The sequence below is a fragment of the Notamacropus eugenii genome, chromosome 1 (genome assembly GCF_028372415.1).
Source record: "Notamacropus eugenii isolate mMacEug1 chromosome 1, mMacEug1.pri_v2, whole genome shotgun sequence".
Classification (NCBI taxonomy): domain Eukaryota; kingdom Metazoa; phylum Chordata; class Mammalia; order Diprotodontia; family Macropodidae; genus Notamacropus; species Notamacropus eugenii.
The window spans coordinates 616,763,294-616,780,426 of record NC_092872.1 but is presented as its reverse complement, the minus strand read 5'-3'; the positions used below and the strand labels follow the sequence as shown (position 1 = coordinate 616,780,426).

General features: G+C 38.7%; 1 protein-coding gene across 9 annotated transcripts in view; it reads right to left on the bottom strand.

Moving 5' to 3' along the window:
- SH2D4A (SH2 domain containing 4A) overlaps positions 1–17,133 on the bottom strand; it is a 114,961-nt gene that overhangs the window by 23,796 nt on the left and 74,032 nt on the right. For 7 of the 9 annotated variants that reach the window (XM_072635013.1, XM_072635008.1, XM_072635007.1 and 4 more), the window contains one exon: positions 9,427–9,557. In XM_072635013.1, the coding sequence (XP_072491114.1) occupies positions 9,427–9,557 (131 nt within the window). Of the gene's footprint in view, positions 1–9,426; positions 9,558–16,593; positions 16,742–17,133 lie in introns of all 9 variants that reach the window. The other 2 variants (XR_011972634.1, XR_011972635.1) reach the window with 1 other exon arrangement.

Here is a 17,133-nt window from a genome sequence, read left to right as displayed (position 1 = left end):
AATATGATAATAGTTGATGATGATGATTGTTTAAAGACTAATTTATACCTTAACAGAGAAGAATAATAAGAACAATCAATTAATGAAGAATCTCCTTACAATTCAATAGACAGTTATTTGCCAGTTTGAGTAATAATTCATCTGTTCATTAAAAAGTTGGCTGAACCTAGGTCCCTAATTAAGAAATGTAAGCTATTAACGTATTGGTGGAAAATCAAACACACTCTCGTTTTCTCATCATGAGTGATAGCTTTCAAAAAGGCAGAACAATCCTCCTTAAAACAAAGAACAAGCCTTCCCAGAGAGGTAAACAGGGCTTTAATGAATGTATTTGCTAATTGTAATTATACAACTATGTGACAGGCACAATTTTCATGCCCTTAGGTCTAGACTGCTCTGTGATCAACTGCCCTTGATTGTTCCATGTACATATGTACATGTCCCCAGATAACATAGGCATTCCTCACCGGCAGGAACTATGTCTTTTACTTCCTGTGGCTTTTTCCTGATCTTCTCTCTGCCTTCTTCCATGGCATATGTATTACACAGAAGCACAAGGTGAACCCATTTTGAATGAATAAACAGATGGACCAACACATGTGGGTTCTCTTTGAACTTCATCATAATAAGGGTTTCATTTTTTATTTTGTGATACTTTTCCCCATGAAATCTAAAAGCATGTTAGTCTATGTAATTAGTCATATATAGAAATAGAGCTGGCACACCCATCTTCAAGTGGGTTAAAAGAGGTCAAAATAGATAACCTGATTTTGTTATAACAGCAGAAGGCAAATTGAGTCACTCTACTAGGCATGAAGATACCTGACATTCATTAGTAGATATGCACATGAATGTCAGAGCATATAAGCATATTCATATTTCTTTTTATCTTATAAACTATTGTCCAGATATTAGGAGACACCCTGTTTTCCAAAGTTAAGGCCTGGCAAGCAGGCGGTGCCCTAAGCTTGGCATAACAACAATCCTTTCTGGATGATCTCAGACACAGCAAAATCCCAGAATTGTTCCATATAATTACTGTATTTCTTGGACCAGCACCAGGTGTTCTCTGAGCTCAGACAATGAAGCCCTGCTGAATCAAACTTGTCTGATTGTGACTGTTCCTCCTCATTGTCAGGGCTACAGATCATTGTGTAGCCATTGGCATGAATATTGAGATTTTCCCACACTAAAGTATGTCCTCCAACTAGAGGCAGGGCCCCAGCATGTGTCTAATTTGCCTCCTTGCTTGCAAGCAGTTTCCTTCCTTTGAAATTAAAATTCTGTTTGATTCCTGACTCTCGGTCTCTAGCCTGCTCTGTTTGGCTCTGGCCACCCACAGATTAGAGGCCAGTTCAATCCAGTTGACATTATCAAAAATTATTATGGTTAAACAAGTAAGTAACTAGATACAATAATGGAATGAGGTGAAAAGATTCTAAAAAGAAATACAGATTGGGAAAGGAGGGGTTTTTTACTAGTTGACGAAAATATTTGCTCTTCTCCAATCTTGTGGCTCCTCTCCAGTCGCGTGTTTTCCACAGTCCTTCAAGTACTATGGATAGCATCTCAACAAGTAACTACACCTGTCAGTTCTCTCAATAGTCAAGGCTGTAGTTCATCCAGGTGAGGTGACTTGAATTAATCAAAGACAAAATGATACTCTTTTACAATCTCTTTACCTACTTGGGGTGTCAACTTCATGTTAAACTTTTTTTTTCTTCTATGTTTTCCAAAGCAAAGGTCATTTTTCTTGACAGAGAACATGAAAAAACAAAATAAGAAATGAGTCTCTACCTTCTCTCTGTAGTCACTTAACATCATCTCATTTACCCCAAGTAAAAGTCCTATCTCTTCCAATTCAGCCCCCTCCCCCAAAAGTAAACAAATAAGGAAACAGAGATCCTCTGTCAGTCTTAACTTCCCTCACCAGCCTCAACGCATTCTGAACTTCAGCCCCCCTGCCCCGATTTTTACATGACTGGGCTACACTCTTCTGGTGGTCCTCTGTGCAGTCCTGTCTCTATTTTGTACATTTCTTCTAAAAAATATCATTTGGTTGGTGAGTTACATGTCAGTGAGCATCCATATCAGTCTCCTTAGACAAATCCCATTCTTCTCTTGATTGGAATTGTTTTGTATTTGACTTCAATGTTGGGAAACTGATAACTGGAATGACAGGGGTGCCCTCAACAAAAAATAAGAAGTTAGGAAGAGGAAAGGGGCTTGGGAGAAAAAAAATAATGAGTTTTGTCTTGGATTAAGTTTGAGGTGCCTAGGGGAAAGGCATTAGAGATATCCCACATGCAGTTAGGGATGGAGGACTGAAGTTCAGGAGACTGGGGAAAGGGATTATTTTTGTAGTGGTGATAGGTGACTCCAGTGGAAGAAAGAAAAGGCAGAAACAAAAATAGAAGGGGTCCTACAACAGAGCCTAGGGTACAACACCCTGGCATTGCAGGTAAAAGAAAGAAGAGATCTAGCAAAAGAGATTGAGGAGAAGAAAGCATACAGGTATATATCAAGATGGAAGACGCCTCAGAGTCCACTGAATCCAACCCCTTAGTTTGCATATGAAGAAGTGGAAGCATAGAGAGTTTCAGTGACTTGTCCAGAGTCTCATAATATCTAATACAGGATTTAAATTCATATCATCCTGACTCCAAGTCCAGTGCCATATTCATTATACCATGCTACACAGAGCAGTATCATAAAATTTCTTGTTGTTATCTATCCTTTGTTCTTGAAGAGGAACATGACAACAGGAAGATGATGCCATGACTTGCAAATGAATTGGATTTAAGTGAGACAGGGCTGGGTAGTCACCAGCCTCACTCCCTCCTCTGGAGTCATCTGGGTCCAGTGGCAAGATATAGATCAGGATGACTGGAGATGGCCCCCATCACAAAAGTACTAGGAAGAGGAATGATGAGAAGTAAAGGGGTTGTCAACAATATCAAATCCTGAAGAGAGTTCAAAAGGGAATAAGAAAAGGCCATTAAGAAGTCATCCTGAGTAATCTTGGAGAAGGCAGTTTGAGGTGAGAGATGAGAACAGAAGTCATAATGTGATAAGTTGTAAATTGAGAAGAGAGTATGAGGTGAGAAAGTAGAAGCAGTGAAGACAGCTTTCTAAAAGAAATCTGGTTGTGAAAGGGAAGAAATACAGACCAATAGCATGAGGAGATATATTAGGCTAAAGTGAAGGTTTTATAATGATGGGAGGCAGGATTTATTTGGAAGATGTTGGATATGGTTGGAAGCTGGAGGAAAAGAGCCATTGTATAAGGAGAGACACAGTGTTAAAGGAGCAACTCTGATCAATGCAGCAACCAAGCATAATTGCAGGAAAATGATGGAAAATGTTTCCTATGTCCTGGGAGAGTGGTGAGAGACTCAGGGTACAGAAAGGCGTATTTTTGGACATGGATGGTCCATGCAGGAATTTGAGTTTTTTCACTATGTATATTTGTTACAAGGGTTTTGGGTTTTCTTTTCTTTTTTTTATTGGGGGAGCTGGAAGAACAAATGCTTGTCAATTGAAAAAAAATTTAAAAGAATGTAAGAGTTTAAAAGAAAAAAGGAGAGAGAGGGAGAGACAAAGACAGAGACAGAGAGAGGAAGAGGAGAAAACTTCCAGAGGAGATAGGAAAAGATGGGGTTTAGGATACAAGTTAAGTAGGTTGATATTTGTAAGAACAAAGTGGTCCACTCTTCCCTTTAAGACTAGAGCAAAGGAGGAAAGAATGGGAAAATGATATTGTGGTGATCTGAAATCTAGCATTGGGGAATAGCATAGAAGAAGCTTGCGATGTGATGACCTTACTTTATTAAGTGAAGAATACTTGATAAAATCCTCGGTTGGGAGTGAGGAGGCACTGTGAGTGGCATGAGGAGAGAAGATTTGGAACAGACACTCTGCAGGATGGGATACAGGCTCAATCATGGACAAATAAAAGAACTGGTGTATAGCAGTAGGGGCTCCGGTGAGATTACATAACATGTATTTGAAGCAGACACAGCACAATAATGTGACTTTTGGTTTCTCCACCCTCATGATTCATCAGGGTGTGTGTCTGTCCTTTGTTGCCTAAGAAGACCATGCCAGCAGAGAAATGATGACATGATTTATACTTGACTTTGTTTTGAGTGAGGGAGGGCTGTGCAGGTCACCAGCCTCACTTCTCCTCCAGAGCCATCTGAATCCAGTGACCAGATATTCATTAGGATGACTGGAGATGACCCAGAATGAGGCAATTGGGGTTAAGTGACTTGCCCAAGGTCACAGAGCTAGTGAATGTCAAGTGTCTGAGGTGAGATTTGAACTCAGGTCCTTCTGACTCCTGTACTGGTGCTCTGTCCACTGCACCACCTAACTGCACTGATTCATCAGGATATTTTCAGGAGCAAAGAAGAAATATAGTAGGAGGAATCCATGGATAGGGTTTAAAGGGATGGGTAGCAATAGACAGAAGGCTAAGGGACTCGAGGGCAGAAGACAGGGTAAAGCTGAATCGCTTAATGAAAGGTTCAAGCAAGACTAGAGCAGGGATAATGGACTAGGAAAACAGGAAGAAGTGGGAAAGTTAGTGCCTAAGACAATGACTTGCACACAGGAGGTGACAGGAAAAGGGGAGAGGGGACCTGTTTTAGGTATAGATAACACCAACATGAGGAAACTGCCTCTACCCATGCAGGTTGGCACTTTCTCTGCAACTTAAAGAAAGTTGCCTAGAGAACTAAGAAAGTAAAGGATTTGCCCAGGATTCCACTGTGTCAGAAGCAGAACCTGAACCCAAGTCCTCCTAGCTTTGCCAACTTTCTATCCAGTACTCCACACTGCCTGTCACTCAGCACAAAGGAGATGGTTAAAAAATAAAAGCTTGCTGCTTGATCAATTAATTGACTAGGCTTCGATGGGGATGGATTAAATGGTTTAGAAAGAGCCAAAGACTGAGAGAGATGGACAGATGAGATTACGGTCAGATAGAGGAACATAAGAATAACAGTGATATATATGTGGTCTCCACCTAACAGTTTAATGCTCAACTGTTCTTTGATTGCATCATGTGTGAAGCACACGCTTCCCTTTCCCAACACAGCGCAAGCCCCTGGAAGGCAGAATTCATAGGTTTAGAGCCAGAATTAACCCGAATGGTCATTTCCTCCTGTCCCATCATTGTACAGAGAAGTCTAGAGAGAGAAAATGACCTTCCCAAGGTCACACAAGTAGTGAGCAGCAGAGACTTGCTTCAAACCCAGTTCTTCTCAATACAAACCCTGTATTCTTTCTCCTGCACCAAACAGCTTTACAGTAGCTCACAAGATCTGCAAAGTGCATGCAAAAATGGATGTTATATGACTAGGGGATAGCTGTAGACTAGGTATCACTCAAGCACCTAGCACCTAAGTGCAGGAATGGATAGAGCGCTCATCCTGGATTCAGAAGACTTGAGTTCAAATCCAACTTCTGACACTTCCTAGCTGTGTGACTCCAGGCAAGTTACTTAACTGCCGTTTGCCTCAGTTTCCTCATCTGTAAAACATGGATAACAACATCTATCTCCCAGGTTGTTGGGAAGATAAAATGAGATAATTGTAAAGCACTTAGCACGGTGCCTGGTACACAGTAAGCATTATATAAATATTAGCTATTATCATGATTAAAGAGTATCCACTAAGAAAAGGAGGGTCTGAGACCTGCATTGGTGGAGGGAACCTCCACACCAATGAATCCTAGATCCATGTTGTACTGATAAAGTTATCTGGGTACTATGAGGAAGGATATGTGTGTGTGTTATATGTATATATACGCATACACATACAAACACTATACATATGTATGTATAAAACACTTTCTTTGGGTCTACAACAATTATTGTTCTGATAGATTTCTGAGCCCCAATTAGGGAATCAAAGGATCATAGTTGTAGAAATAGAAATAGAAATAGTCCTTTCTGTACATATGAGGAGTCTGGAGTGTAGGGAAATTAAGGGACTTTTGGAATGTCACATGGGTAGCAAGTATAAGAGGTAGAATTTGAAACTGGGTCCTCCAACTCAAAAGTTGATGCTCTTTCCAAGGTACCATACTGTCTACTACTAAGTCAATGACCCATTTATTTTAAGTCATATTTGATACAAAAATATCTAGTATAATAACAACTAGCATTGTTCATTCAAATTTGTTGAAACAGGATTTGATCTATAATGAGATTTCTCTGCCTATGGAAATATTGAATAAAGGACATGAGTTGCTCTGCAGTTAACGACTGGTAAAAGATAATACAGATTGAGATAGAAGAGGAGACTTCTTGTTTGTGTTTAAAAATGAATGCAGAAATGATGTGTCAATAAATTTTTCTTTGTAAATCTTTTTATTCTATTTTGTGGAATTTAACATCCCCTTTGATCACATCTTATAATTCTAGTAGAGTGCTGAGAACTAAGATGGTTTCCTGTTTTTTCTTTTTATCCTTAGCACAGTACATGGCACATGGTGGTATCAGAATATGCTAGGTGAATTGAACTAAGCCCTTTTGGGTACACTAAAGAACCTTGTCTGATTCCATGGAAAGAGCAGCCATTGAATAAATACAATAAGATAGGTTAAGCTCTTTACCCTTTTAAAACTCCGACAATGTACAGCCACAAGTAGGCAAAAGTGAAAAGAAAACCTACCAGTCTATTAATATGCCATTTTCATTCAAATTTTAGGACATAGTTAAATTTTGCCATTAGAAATTGCTGCTTAAGAACCAGGAGAACGTTGTGCCCAGCAATGACCACAGTGTGCAAGAGTTTTTTTCTGGTAGACTAGGAACTTTGTAGCAATGTAAGGACTTAAAAAAATTCCCAATGGTCTTCTAAGGCAAAATGCCTTTCACATCCAGAGAAAGAACTATGGAATTCAATTGCAGAATGTAGCAGATCATATTTTCTTTTTGTATAGTACGTTTTGTTTTGTTATATGATTTCTCCCATTCATTTTAATTCTTCTGCATAGTGAAAATGTATTTCATAGGAATGTATGTGTAGAACCCATATAAAATTGTATGCCATCTCAGGCACGGAGTGGGGAGGGAGGGGAAAAAAATCTAAGTTATATGACAGTGATTGTAGAACACTGAAAATAAATAAAATTAATAATAATAAAAAAGAAATTGCTGCTTAATTAGGAGAAAAGGAAAAAATGTGAAAAGGGATTATTTGAGATAAGAAAAAGATAATTTAAGTAATAACTTATAAAAGGGTAATTCACAGAGTGAAGGACAGAGAAAGAAAGATGATAAATCAATATGGAAGGCCACCAGCTAAGATTTCACAGAACTGATGAAAAAACAATTGTGTTGCAAAGAGAATAAATGTAAGTGCTAAAAGTAGAATGAATTATTTAGATGTGATCCATCTTTTCTTCTCTGTGGAAACCTGTGAAATCTGATTAACTCACTCAAACTGAAGATAATGATTTATGGTACAGAGCTCTTTTTTTGCTGTCAACATGAGTATGATAAATGTTTGAGTAAACAACAAGGACACTATTACAATGATACATCGATGCAACATCTGTACATAAAATGCAAGAATTGTGGACCGATTTTTTCTGATTTTTTTTTTTTTTTTAGACCAGAGCAGCAAAAATTTTAAGTAGTATTTTGTAAGTTTCCACTTGGCTTCTGGCTTATTCATACTCTCACAGCTGCCCATTGCTGATTCAAACAGAACTGAGGATTAAAATGTATTTTTCAGGTCAGTCAAAACTCTGGAAACATGGAATCAGAATGTCAGAGTTGGAAGGGGCCTCTGAGGGCATCTAGTCCAATCCTAACTGAAGCATGGCTTCCTTCTATGACATCTATGACAAATGCCCACCCAGCTGCCAAGTTCATTGGTATTTATTAAAAAATTCATTGGTTATTTAAAAAACAACCAACCAATCAAACTATAATGCTATTTGGAAACGTAATCAGGGATGACCATAAACAACCTAGATACCAGGCTTCTTCCTATAAGAATTCATCCCAAGATCAGAGTTTCAATCCCCAATACCTAACATGCTCCTACAAAGGAAAGAAAAATCGAATCAATATGTGACCTGTGACCTACTGGCAATTTACTGTGTTAGTTATTAGAAGCTGCCTTCTGCTACACACACAGGGGCATCACTCTCACTGCTTCTACTTCCTCTCCTCTCAGTTCTCAGCCTTTTTTCATCTGTCTTCTGACTTCATCCTTCAACTACTTTCTCTAGGTAGTGCAGCAGAGAGGTAGTTGTTGTTATTACTTCTGTTTTACCAATGAAGCAACATTAAGTGACATGTCCAGGGCTATGCAACCAGTTAGTGTGTGATGCAGGATTAAAATTCAGGTCTTTCTGACTTCCAACCCAGGGAACAAGGCTCATAGTTGCTCTGTTTCCAACGTGGAGAATCCTGCCCTGGGCAACCTGATCCTTCCTAACATATATAGTGTTTGGTTTAAAAAAACATAAAAGATCTCCCCTTCTGGGAATGGCACCTCGGGCTTCAATTTTTGCTCAAACTAATAACCTCAGCTTTAACTCACTTTAGATATAAAACTTCAATTGTATTTTTTTAAACTACATGCCTACTGTTGCATGTGTGACAAATAGGTTAACTGGGTGCACAGCTGGTCAAGTAACAAGCTTGTCTTAGAAAAATAATATCCAGGCCAAGCAGACTGGCTATCATTGTCTCTGAAACCCAAAATGGTGAGAAGAGTAGGGAGTGAAGCCTGAGCTGAGCTGGCAGAGTTGGCGCTGACTTGAAGTTTTTCAGATTGCACCCAGTAATTGTGTTTGAGGTGATAACTTTCTTGGCAAGCCTGTGGGCTGAGCCCCTATCACTGGTTGCAACCTCAACTACCCTGAAGAACCCAGAGTCTAGCAATCATAGAAATGGACAAAATCTGAGAAATCATAAAGTCTAACCCTTTCCAGGTGAGAAAACTCAGACTCGGGGAGGGGAAGTGATCTGCCAAGAGGTATAAAAATGGTTTATGTCAGATCCAGGATGAGAATGCTTGCCTTGTGGATTCCAGCCTGGCATTGTTTCCACTACCCCAATTCTTCCGAGGTGGATCTTTCTCCTATGGGACTGCTTGGGAAAAGCAATGTGAGTGTATCTCTACATGCAGCCAGAGATAATTTGTTTGGACTGTCAAATTAACCCTGTATGTGCAGGGCTCATAAAATTATTCACTGCTTATTAACAAATTTCATGAGCTGATGAATTGGTCCCTAGGAAACAAGGAATTCAAAGAAATCCAGACTAATTTTTGAATGGATAATTATTTTCAAAATCTCTTGGTCATGTCAAAGAGAACACTTCTCGTAACAATAGTCTTTGTGGATTCAGGTTTCTTCCACTGGTAATGGGGGCCACATTGAAGAGATTTCAGTACTCACCATGGAACCATGGCGCAATTGTGTCTGAGTCTTTCTCGAAGCCAGCTCTCAGTGGGATCTGCTCCTCTTTAAACCAGGTGATGATGTTTTCTTGGGCTGAGTGGGACACAGATCTCTTCACTCCCTGATTTCTGTCATTTGCAAAGGATTAATATTTTCAGTTAGATTTAATATGATAGATAAAGCTAGTATCCTCTAAAGGGATACAATATGCATTTAAAAGCCCAAGCTATCCCAGGACCCAGTACCAGGGGATTTTTTTTTGTACTATGCCCCATGGCCAGAAAATTGATTCTGCATCTTTCCAGCCATCCTGACAAATGCACCTGACAAAAATGTCATGCAAATTTAAGTGAGCCATGGGTATGACCAACTACTGTGTTTACTTTAATTCATTTTTAATATTATCTGGGAGCTTCATTAACTCCCAATTAAAATCTGAGATATTAAGTATTAATATGTGGAGACTGCCTCTAGCACAAGTTTCCTGGAGAGAACCTATTTGTAAGCAAAGCATTCAAATCAAATTAAATCAGTTCCTGCTTCAACCTTTTCATCCTTTGGTTTTCCTTTTTCCCCTCTGCTTCCACTAGTCTCTCTGGCTCACTTCCCTTCTCTCTCTTCTCTACTTTGAAGGTTTTAGTTCAGTTAAAAGATATCTTCAAAAATGAGGGCGTTTGAAGATTTATACAAAAGGGACAAAGCAGGTATTGAATTAAATGTTGGTAGCAAAGCCTCCCTAAAGTTCCTCAAACACGACACTCCATCACTCTTCCATTATTTGCCTCTGCCTGGTTGACTCCCATGCCTTGAAGGCTCTGCCCCCTCATCTCTCTCTTGCTTCCTTCAAGGTCCAACTCAAAGCCCACCTTCTGCAGAAAGCCTTTCCTTATCCTCCCAACTGCTAATGCCTTCCCATCCAAGATTACATTCTGGCTACTCTGCATGTATCTCGTGCATACCTAGTTAGTTATTCTTCATTCAAATGTGTGCTCTTTGAAGACAGAGATTGTTCTTTGTCTCTCTTTATATTAGAAATGCTTAGCAGGGTACCTGGCACGCAGCAAGTTCTTAGTAAATACTTGATGACAACCTGATTAGGACAAAGGTCAATCTCACTCCATTCTCTGCTTTTCCCTTAAGCATATTTTCCACATCCTTGCACTAAATGACGCCTTACTGGAGATACCATGTCCCTTGTACCCTGTCTTCAATGGAAGCCTCTCCTGAAGCAGTCAACTTAGTCTTTGTTCCTCACTGTTACTTCTAGACAATTTTTATGCTGCCATCTTTTGTTGTGCCCCTTCTTGTGAATTCCATGGTATCTGATGCCAACCTCTCTTTCTTTCTTCCTTATTAAATTCATCTATCACTCCCTAAGACATCCCCCTATTGTTTTAATGACTTCAGACCCAACCTCATGATCTGCCCCTCCAACTCTGATGAGTCAATATCCATGTTGATGATATTCCCAACACCTTGACCTGTTGCTTGACCTCACCAGCTTCCTCATATCCACTCCATTTAAGCACCCATAGGCATATTCATACCTTGGATCCTGCCATTACTGTCAATTGCTTATCTCTGAGATTTTAAATTGTAAAATACCATTCCCTGATCACAACATCCTATCCACCCACCTTTCCCTCCTTCAAAATTCTACTAAGATTGGTGTTTTTCATCCTTATCATGACCTCCACTTCTCTACTCAACTTATTCTTTCAGTTCAATCAGGTCCCTCTTACTTTACTTGAATTGGTCACTGGAAAATAAGAAATCCAGGCTCATCTTTGAATAGCAACTGTTTGCTATCTCCACTTCTACTCTGAGATTGTCAAGTAAAATAATATAATGGTGCTAACTGGATCCAGTAAAAACTAATACTATATAACTATGTGGGCTCTCAGTGCTGCTTGGAAATCCTTTCATTCCTATCAATTTGTGTATATTTTTCATTCCCTGTAGTGACCATTGCAAATCTAATTTTTTTCCCACAAGCCCCCAACATCATGCCAATGACCTAAACTCAAAATAACAGAATCAAAGTTGGAAGGGATCTGAAAAACCATTTTATAAAACCTGTATATGACCAAGAATCTCTTCAATAATATCCCCATTAAGAAACTATCTCCTCTTTATTTCAAAAACCTCTACTGAGAGGGAATTTCTACTTGGGAAGATCAAGGTCACCCATTACAAACTCTTGCTACTTCTTTAATTTCCACATTCAAATTTCTCTTTATATCTTTTATTTCCCTTATTTCTCAGAGGAGGAAGTCTGTTCTTTCCAAGGTGAGCAAGATGGAGGTTTTAACACCCTCAAATACCTTTCCTTGACGCTCTTACCCATTGAGCTACTAGGCTACTTCTGTTTCCTTTGACCAGCAAACTTAAAAAAATAGTGTACTACTCATTCCTTCTATCTCCTGACTATCACTTACCACTGTATTACTTATAAGTGGATCCTTCTCTTACCACTCTAATGAAACCACTGTTTTTATGTTACCTTCTAAACCCTAAATCCAAAGATCCTTTATCAGATCTTCACATTCCTTGACCTTTGCAGTCTGACCTTGTTAATTACTCTCTTCTTAAAGGAAAGAAGGAAACAATTTATTAAGCACCTGTTATGTGCCTAGCAATGTGCTGAGCGCTTGGGAAAAAATTACATAATTTGCTCTTCCAACAACCCAGGGAGGTAGGTGCTGAGGAGACTGAGGCAGACAGATTTTAAATGACTTGTCCAGGGTCACACAGCTAGTAAATATCTGAAGCTCAAATTTGACCCCAGGCCTTCCTGACTCTACCCACTGAGCCACATTCCTCTTGAAATACTCTCCTTCTTAGTAATATGCCACTCTCCTGATTTTCCTACCTCTTTACATTCCTCTTATCTCGCTTAATGTCTTCTCATCCTATTTCTACCCTCAGTCCAAATCCTTAGCCCCCTGGAAATTGTCTGTTCTTCTCTCTGTATGCTCTTTATCTTAGTGATTTCATCTAAGCCTCCCATAACCTTAACTCCTCCAAGACCACGTAGTCTGACCCATACCTGAATAAGAATCTACTCTTCTATGTCCATAACAAATCGCCAAACAGCCTTTGCTTTTAAACTTCCAGTGAGGGGGACCTCAATATCTCTCCAGGAAGCCCATTCCATTTTGGGACAACTCTTAATTGTTAGGAAGTTGGGGATATTTTTAAAAATAGATTTAAATCTGTCTCTTTGCAACTTCTAACTTTTGTTAAATTTCCTACACTCTGGGGGGCAAGCAAATAAGCTTAATCACTCTTCCAATTAGCTCTTTGACTTCAAAAAGACAGAAATAATGTTCCCTTCCCCTTTCCCAAAGTCTCCTCTCCTCTAAGCTACCTTAGTGTGACCATTTAACCAGTCCTCACATGGAATGATCTCCAGTGCTTTCACCATCCTGCCCATCCTCCTCTTGATACACTTGTCAATGCCCTCCCTAAAATCTGTAGCTCAAAATGAACATGCTATTCGATGCTCTCTGATCAGGAGATTTTAAGGATGGTCCATGAGTTTTCTTGGATGAAATATAAGATTTCACCATAGGGAGCTCCTGGTGAGGATCTTCCTTTACCAGTGTAGTATGGCACCTGGGAGACTAAACCTCTGAATACATTATTATAGAAAATCCCAGGTGAGGAAACCCCTTTTACAAATGCAGGCTGATACGTTTTCTGCAACTTACAGTGGCAGAAAGTTGCCTTGGGGCACAGAGAGTTTAAGTGACGAGTCCAGAGTCACATAATCAGTATGTGTCAAGGGTAGCTCTTCCTAACTCTGAGGTCAGCTCTTTACTCACAATACTTCTCACTGCTTTGCTATGTTTGGTGAAAAAACAGAAGTGACCAACAATGATAATCTGCATTGGAGACCATAATTTAGACCAAATTAGATAATACACAGAAGTCTTACAGAATGAAGAGATTTGACCCATCCTTTGAAATTTTCTATTGTAAGTAATAAAAGGCATTTTCCTATAGCAATATAATCTATAGACCATAAAGATGCCAGATTTATACCCTGAAATTAGTGAATATATTGCATTTAACGTGGTGATGAATTGCATAGACTACAGCAGAGAATACAAGTGAATGTGGGTGCCGGATATTCTTAAGAGCCTTGATTATCACTAGTGTTTAAAAGGCGTCCCTCAAAAAATCATTACAGATCAATCAACTCCAAATTACTATGGATACTAATGGAATTGAAATTTGCAAGTACTGAATTTATTTTCCTAGACATAATATTAACTATCTTTTAGTCCAATTTTTTAGAGCCCCAAGTGCTTTGTTGGAAAGAAAGCTACTATATATGACAAAATTTTCATTGTAGCACTCTGTGTAATATCAAAAAAACTGAATATAAGATGAATGTCTGTCAATTTGGAAATAGTTTAAAAAGGGGCAGAGTCAAGATGATGGATTAGAGACAGCAATCCAGCTGAATTCTATCAACATTGCTTTCCAAGAAACTTTAAAATAATGCCTCAAATCCAATTTTGGAGTGACAGAGCCAACAACAGTTTAGAATGAGATCTTTCTAACCTAAGAAAACTTAAGAGGTCAGGAGGAGTTGTATGTAACACTGGGGTGGAGGTCCACCTGAGGCAGAGGCAGCAGCAGCTTTGGAAGCTTTCATCCCAGAGAAAGTAAGGAAGTATGTGTGTGTGCACGTGCATGCGTGTGTGTGTGTGTGTGTGTGTGTGTGTGTGTGTGTGTGTGTGTAAGGTCAGACAACTGGTCTGAAAGGGATCTAAAAGAGACTCTTTGCTGGCATTGGGTACAGCTGGCACTGATTGGCAATTCTGTTGCCCATATGCACTTCTGATTCCACATCCAGGCAGAGAGCTGCACTGGTGGTCAGTCATAAGGGAAGAGGAGCCTAGGTCATGATTAAACTAGGATCCTAGACATCACATTTCAAGAAATTATCAGTAAAATTGCCCCAATATCTTAGCTCCACCAATTGCCTCCTAAAAGAGATCCTCAAATGAAAACTCCCAGGAATATTATAGTCAAATTCCAGAGCTTCCAGGTCAAAGAGAAAATACTTTAAGCAGTCAGAAAGAACAATTCAAATGTCATGAAGTCATAGTCAAGATCACTCAAGATTTAGCAGCTTCCAGTAACAGAAGCGAAGGTCTTGGAATATGATATTCCAGAAGGCAAAAGAGCTTGGATTACAACCAAGAATAACTTACCCAGCAAAACTGAAACAAGGTAGGGGGGAAATTGATATTCAAGGAGAAAACAAATATTTCATTGAATAGAGGACTTTCAAGTATTTCTGATGAAAAGATCAGAGCTGAACAGAAAATCTGACATTCAAACACAAGACTCAAGAGAAATATGAAAAGGTAAGGGAATCAATAAAGTTAAACTGTTTATAGTTTTATATGGAAATATGATATATTTAATTCCTAAGAATTTTATTATTTCTGGGATAATTTACATGGACAGAGAGCATGGATATGAGTTAATCATGTTATGATTTTAAAAAATTGAAGGGGTAAGAAAGAAGGTTGCATTGGGAGAAGAGGGAAGGGAGAGGTAGAATGAGGGAAATTTTTTCACATAAAAGAGGCTCAAAAGGAAAATGTGCAAAATTTTTATAGTTGAGGGGAAAGTGGGGGATGGCAGCAAAGAATTGGAAATTGGAGGAATGTCCATCAGTTGTGGAATAGCTAAACAAGTTGTGGCATATGATTATGATAACAAGGAAGAGGTTTCAGAAAAAAACATGATATATGAACTATACAAAGTAAAGAGAAGGTGAATAGGGAAGAACTAGGAGATCATTATGCACAGTATTAGCAATGTTGCAACGATGATCAGTTGTAAAAGACTTTTTACTCCAATAAATACATCCAATCTATGACATACATTAATTGACAATTCCAGAGGACTCAAGATGAAAAAATGCTACTAACCTCCAGAGAGAGAACTGATGAACTCTGAGGGTAAACTGAAGTATAATTTTCTTACTTTTCTTACTTTCTTTATTTTTCTTACTTTACAAAATATGGCTATTATGGAATATGTTTTTATGGTCTCATATGTATAACTGATATGATTTTTTGCCTTCTCAATGGGTAGGGGAGGGAGGGAGAAAATTTGAAATTCAAGATTCAAAAAGAAAAGAATGTAATAAACATTTTTTTAAAAAAAGAAATGGCTAAAAACTATCATTTATTAATGTAACCTTACTGCACCATAATGAATTACAGACATGTGGAATTCATATGAGAATATACGTATGAAAGTTTCTGAAAGACTTTTATGGAAGCTAAATTTTTTTTCATTCCATACCACTACAGTGACATCTATTTCAAATACTGCCCTTCAATTTTTGTGAATTAGTCTTATTTTCAGGTGATTGTGAGCAATTCTTCTGACCATGATAATGGGATAATTCTGGTACTATTTATTTACTGAACTCTTAAAGGTACTTTAAAATCTGTGTTTGAATGGGAATTTGTCACCTGTTAGTTTAGGAAAGATCATGAGCTTCTGGTGCCTACATGCTGTTGTAAACACATGACACTCTATTTCCCGCCTCCATCTCTTTGCACTTCCATGCCTGGAATTCTCTTACTCCTCACCTCCAGCTTTTAGAATCCCTGATTGCTTTCAAGATTCAGCTCAATGCCATCATCTGCCAAAGGTCTCTCCCAGCCCCTTCAACTACTTAGCACCTTCACCTATATGATAACCTCCCTTCTACCCTATTATTTCTTATATATACATCTATCTATCTATCTATCTATCTATCTATCTATCTATCTATCTATCTATCTATCTATCTATCTATACACCTATCCATCTATCCATCCATCCATCCATCCATCCATCCATCCATCCATCCATCCATCCATCCATCCATCTATCTATATGTTTCTTCCTTCCATTAGAATGTAAGCTTCTCTAGTGCTCAACCCAGTATCTGTGGCACACAGTAGGTGCTTAATAAATGATTGTCACTTGCTTGACTGATGAACTAAGGAAGGAAGTAAGCAGAATCTAGAAAACAGTCTACACAAAGACTAGTTACATAAGCGATAACCACCAAGAGGCAGTGAAAATCTGATGGGCTGAAATGAACAATCCCAGTACCACAGAAAAGATTAGGAAACTCACCTCATTCTTCTCAGCAGAGAGGTGGGGTACTAAAGATATGGAAGGACAGAGATGCTGTTGCACAGAGCTGCTGGAGAGGTTGACTTTGCTTAAATATTTTCCTTTGTTATAAGGAAGACTTCCATCAGAAATATTTAAGGGGACATGACTGTGGTGTAAAAACAAAGGGCAATAATAAAACTTTTAAAAAATGAATAAAAATATTGACACTGCAGAGGAAAGAGCGATTTAGGGCTGGAGAACCTGGGTTAAAAAATCTGGCTCTGACATTCGCTATCTGTGTGACCTTGAACAAGTCATTTGACATCTCCTTTGCCTCAGTTTCTTCAAGTATAAAATGGAGGGGTTGAACTAGATGGCCTTCAGAGTATCTCTAATCCTGAATGTAAAATAAAACAAAAGACACCATCCTTGCTGTTCTCAATATATACTATACCAAGGTCTTGAAGTAACTTTGGAAATAGATAGATTCCAAAATATGTTTCTCTGTCTTCCCAGTATGGTCTGGATTAAAGGTCATGTGTAGACACTTGGACCAAT